The sequence below is a fragment of the Hyposmocoma kahamanoa genome, unplaced genomic scaffold (genome assembly GCF_003589595.1).
Source record: "Hyposmocoma kahamanoa isolate Upper Pololo Valley unplaced genomic scaffold, ASM358959v1 80, whole genome shotgun sequence".
In the NCBI taxonomy this organism is placed as follows: Eukaryota; Metazoa; Arthropoda; class Insecta; order Lepidoptera; family Cosmopterigidae; genus Hyposmocoma; species Hyposmocoma kahamanoa.
The window spans coordinates 1,418,962-1,424,381 of record NW_020654051.1 but is presented as its reverse complement, the minus strand read 5'-3'; the positions used below and the strand labels follow the sequence as shown (position 1 = coordinate 1,424,381).

General features: G+C 35.9%; 1 protein-coding gene across 1 annotated transcript; it reads left to right on the top strand.

Moving 5' to 3' along the window:
* The first annotated feature begins 448 nt into the window (after window positions 1-448).
* Window positions 449-3,997, top strand: LOC113233884 (lactosylceramide 4-alpha-galactosyltransferase-like). The gene is made up of 5 exons (XM_026469113.1): window positions 449-519; window positions 636-1,281; window positions 2,887-3,047; window positions 3,477-3,601; window positions 3,721-3,997. Exons 2-5 carry the CDS (start codon window positions 796-798, stop codon window positions 3,957-3,959), a joined length of 1,011 nt encoding a protein of 336 aa, XP_026324898.1. The 5' UTR covers window positions 449-519; window positions 636-795; the 3' UTR covers window positions 3,960-3,997.
* The last annotated feature ends 1,423 nt before the right edge of the window (window positions 3,998-5,420 follow it).

Here is a 5,420-nt window from a genome sequence, read left to right as displayed (position 1 = left end):
TTGACGAGATCGGTTAATGGAGGATTTTGTTGTGTACCTATGCCACCCATTTGGCTATCGAAGAGCAATACGAAACGCTTGATAAGACATTTCTGTGCCTTCGACAGGGTCTGGCACGCAAACCTTTGAATAAAAAACTCCGTTTCAATTAAGCTCCATCGTCGCGTTTGATTGAGGTCAAATCTCAATTATTTATGGAGTCTGTAGCATTTTGCCAAGGCCAAGGAAACTTTTTCGGTTATCTGATACTAAATCTATGGTTATCTGTTAATCATTTGACAATATCATTAAAACTTCTTTCAATAAAATATGACAGTGACAAAAGCTTAGACGGTGGAAAAGCTCGTTTATTTCAAAACGTACGCATTATAAATAATATAAAATCAAATGGTTCTTTTACCTTTGTATACAATAATCATAAAGTTGTAGTAGCATTTTAATTAATGTATGTACTAAAGTCAGACAATAATCTCAAAAAAAGTGAAATGCGAGCCCTATCTTATGATTATTAAATATATAGTAGGTACTATTTTTTATTATTTGAATTAACATTTTATCAATGGCGATGTGCAAATAAAAATGAAATACTTTTGTGGTATTTGTACATTTAATAGTACATTTAATTGCATTTTTAGTGGAGACGAATCCTATCTTTTTGTAATATTGATTGTAATCAATATTATAACCTTAATGACATTGGGTGATACTTCAACATAATTATATAAAGAAACACGGTACAGAAAGTGACAAGATATTTTAATGGTATTTTGAAAATTCCTTGAAATTCTAAGGCAGATGAGAATGAACAAGAAAATAAATAAAACGAACTTGATCTTCTTGATAACCACCATAATTATTCTGAAAATTATCTATACTCGTATAGCGAAATTAAACGTTCAAACAGCATGGCAGTACATTGAAATTGATGATGGTCTGGCACCTATAGAAAATCACAGATATTTTACCACACGCGACATGAGACATATTTACTTCCACCACACCTCAGATTTGGATGCGTACCAAATGTGTGTCGTTGAATCGGCCGCTCGAACGCATTATGATTGGCAAATCAACGTAATTTTCTCAGGCCTCGTAAATAGCATTGAAAGATTGAAAAAACATTTCCTGCGATTTGGAAATGTTAAATTTTGGCGAATGCGTATAGACAAGTATTTGCACAACACTTCTTTGGAGCATTTAGTTGATGAAAGAATTTTGCAAACTTCGCAGTATTTGTTTACGCAGACACGAGAAGTGGTGAGATACGTAACGTTATACAAAGTAAGTTAATGATAATAATTTGTAGCAATGGAGCTCCTTGTAAAAGAGTTCTCCAGGGAAGTACTGCTATCATAATCTATTTCTGCCACCAAGCGATAATGTGAGCATTACTGCATTCTGGTCCTGAGGGGTAAGTGTGCTGGTGTAATTACAGGTACACGGGACTACTAAACTCATGTCTCAGGGTGACGGGCGCAGTGGCAGTGCCCCTCAAAATCTTTGAGATTTAAAGCTCTGAGTGGCACTGCAACTGGTATGGACAGGAGTGTCGCTTAACACAGGGAGCACGATTAGTTCGTCCCGTCAACTAACAAATCTGATACCGGGTCTCAAATAGGAAAGTACTTGCTTAGTGAAAATATATTAAATTATTTTTTTTTATAAAAAGTAAGTGCGCAATTAACCTCCATATCACCTGATGGTGATGATAAAGCAAAGCATTTACTCTCACCTTCAAAAGGACTGAGTTGTAACGTTCGGGGAATAAGTCTGCAGGTTGGGAATTCCACTCCACAGCTGTCCGCCATATAACTGTGAAACTGAAACACTTCAACATACGTGTGTGTGCGAACACACAACATAAGGGGGAACCCCAGCGTATGTCAAGTCCCCCGGTGATGTAAATGCGATGGCGGATTTACATCGTGCAATTCCATCTATCTAACCTGTACCAATGAGCAGGTAAATTATGGCGGTGTTCAAGGTTCTGCAGCTTCTTCTTCTACTTGTACTAAATCCCAATGACCTATTAGCCTCTTGACATGCTTTTAACTAAATCCAAGGTGATCAGTTCGTGCTTAGCAGAACCATCCAATAGGTGGCAGCAGTACTCCATACACGACCGGACTTGTGCTTGGTGTAGCTGATGTAACTGTCCCGCGACTTGTGATAGCTGTAGAGATGGACATGTTCGTTGGCCCCGGTAATGTGTGGCCGGGGTGTCTGCTAGCACGTCTTAGTAGCGGTTTGGACGAGGGCCTAATGCGAAAGGACGTGCGGGCACATGTATAGCCCTTTAAGTTAGTCGCAGTGTCTGGACGCTGCCGCAAGACGCTTCGACTGACATCTCCGGTACTGGTCCGGATAAACTAGATATCCTCCGGCCGATCCAGCCGCAAAGGAATAAAAGGAATGTACCCACCTAACTGGAAAGTAGGAAGGGTGCTTTACGTGCACTCGGGGCCTCTTACTCGAAACACTAACTAGTATTTTGAGGATCAGATGAAGTCCGTGACAACTCTGTCCACGAGCTTATCTGGAGTAAGGACTAAACAAGGTCCCTGTGCTTGCACAGGTTATAGTGTACTTCGCGTATAACCAATAAGTTATGAGGGTGACTATAAGCAAAATTTATGTAGAAAGATACGGGTTTGTCCCGTTGTGAGCAACGCCTCACCTTAGAAAGGCTGCAATGACGATCGTACGTATCTATGTATCTCCCGAAGTTGAAATTGGACGACTAGTCCATTCCAAGTAGCTGGAGACGGTCGGCAATCGGTAAGGATATATATACATCACGAAAAGTCGCAGTCAATAATAGTCGAAGAACTATAATTTTTCAGTTATAATTGCGTGAAATAATGTTCATTTTTCTTTATTTCTCAGTGGGATGGCGTGTACCTAGACCTAAACATGTTAATAGTGAAATCTTTGAATGATCTGCCTATGAATTTTGCAACGAGGAAAATTTACCCTTCTGTATCAGATGGAATTCTGAGATTCTCGAATGATAAAGTTGGGAGACATGTCGCTGACGCAGCTATGAGGTTAGAAGTGTCGTAGCACTTTCAGTGAGACGACAAAAAGCTGAGTGGATGGTGGATTCCGTAACAGCACAGCGCACACTCTGTCATGTTTATGCTCTTTATTTATTCGTGTTATCTTTTGCCTATAATGAGGCATGTTGTGCTTTCCGTTTGTTTTAAATTTATATTATAGATGTAAAGTGTTATGTACGTTGGTATTGTAGTTATATAGTATGCAGGTATATGTGTGTATTGTGTTGTGATTGTTACGGAATAAATGATTTTATCCAACATATTCCGGACAACAAATGAAAGTAATGCACACTATTTTGATGAATATTATGTAACTCACAATTTTTCCGTAGATTAGAGTTCGAGATATGAAACATTTTATTGGCTCTTTGTTTATTTCGATATATGAATTTTCAAATCATTGTTTATAATTTGCAGAGATGTAGCCAATACTTTTAATACAACTGTAAATCTAAATAACGGCACAGGAACAATGACTAGAGTATTAACTGAGCGATGTAAACTTTTCGATAACACTCTGGGTTCAGTTTATTCATGTAATGGTAAGTAAGAACTGAATTACTCGTTATATAGGTACGTTTTAAACACGCTCGCTAAAAAGTAGATAGCAAGTTTTATTTTCTTATAATAAATAACAATAAATAGTATATTTTTGTTGTAGGTTTTTATGTATTTGCACCCAATTACTTTTGCACAATCACATGGAGACTTGGTGCCAAATTTTCTTTGCCTAGTTATATTCTGAACAATTTCTCATACGGATACCACTTAGGCGATGACACTAACTTTCGTGAGCTCTCACTGGCTACGAAGACTGCAATTTACAATATTTTAGCTAGATTATATTGTCCTTATACGTATCAAATATTCAAAGAAGATTTTTTGTATCCTTACTATTGAACATTTGTAAGATTTTCCGCAGGTTTTGGTCCCAAGCAGGTACATCATTAGTCACTTGGGCATGTAGAGCGATCAGATGTGTGAGACTGAAAACAGGATTGTGACTGCTGACATCTCTCAACTTCCTATTTGAAATTTTGAATATTCTGTCAACTTAAGGAGCTATAAAATATTATTCGAACTTTTGTATAATAGCGCCATCTAGGTACATAATACAAAAACAACACGTAGAGTGTAAAAGGTTTTTCAACAAGAACTTTGTTTTGTAAATCAAAATAAAGCAATAAATTTAGATGACAATGATTCAAATTTTTATTGCATTAAAAAAGTAAAGTTTGGCAATTATGAATGGAAAATGGTATCTGACAAATATCCACCACGACCATAGTTAAGTACAGATATCGCTTCTTTCATCAAAGTTTTTAATCACTTTTTGACAAAATGGTGAAGCTATTTCGTTGATCACTTGACGAGTTTTGAATTTTAAGGCTGCAATCGATTCCATTGGACTCGATCATGTGATTTACCACTGCTGGATTATTTTTTATGGGGTTATGTTAAAGACAGAGTCTATACGGAGCCAATACCTATGTACGACGTATTAAGTGTAGTTTTGAACATTAGCTGTTTTTATTTCTACGTAAAGTCACAGATTTCTTAATACTTCTAGGGTCTACTTTTAGGTTGTATACCTAGCTATAACAAGAGTGAAGAGAATACAGATTCGTCTCAAGTATACACTCTGTATTTCACACAACGTTAAGTTCGTTTTAAGAAAGTAACTATTATCTTAATACATATGTGGTACAATTTTAATGATATACCATGTTTAATGCCAATTAAACAAAAATTGGGCACGTTAAAATAATATGCCACTTTACATTAAAGCTAATATTTAAAACTCATACTAGTAATTATAATTTAGTTTCTTTCAACCATTTCAACTTCATAATTTCAAAAATTCTAAATATAAAAATATGTTACTAAATATGTAAATTCCATTTAACATCCATATAACAAAAAACTATGGTCTTATAGAAAAAGACACATTTTAACATAACCTTGGTAGCACAATGTTATACCTATATACGCCCGTTTATTGTGACCTACTTAACTTTTCACGACATCACCTTTCAGCCATTTTATTTTACGTCTATCAAATACTTTACGTCGGAGTAGGTACGCTTATGTTCGAAGGTTTTTCGGGAATATTCACGTTTAAATTTTGGTGTTGTTTTTTTACTAATTTACTTTGTTTTTTACCAGAAATGATACCAATTTTAGATTTGGCGACAGCGAGATTCAAAAAGTAACGGTTCTGCTAATTAGTATTACGTTTTTTTATTTTACGTCGTTTGAAAAAATAAAGGCTAAATAATTTATAAATGTATGCATATGTTTCATTACAATCAACGTATATTTAGAAATTGTGACACGCTAACGATAAGGGCGCGTTCGTTA

Coding starts and splice junctions, on each gene's coding strand:
- LOC113233884 (XM_026469113.1), top strand. CDS start 796: ATGAGAATGAACAAGAAAATAAATAAAACGAACTTGATCTTCTTGATA. Junction 3,048..3,476: donor GTCGCTGACGCAGCTATGAG/GTTAGAAGTGTC, acceptor TATAATTTGCAG/AGATGTAGCCAATACTTTTA. Junction 3,602..3,720: donor TTCAGTTTATTCATGTAATG/GTAAGTAAGAAC, acceptor TTTTTGTTGTAG/GTTTTTATGTATTTGCACCC.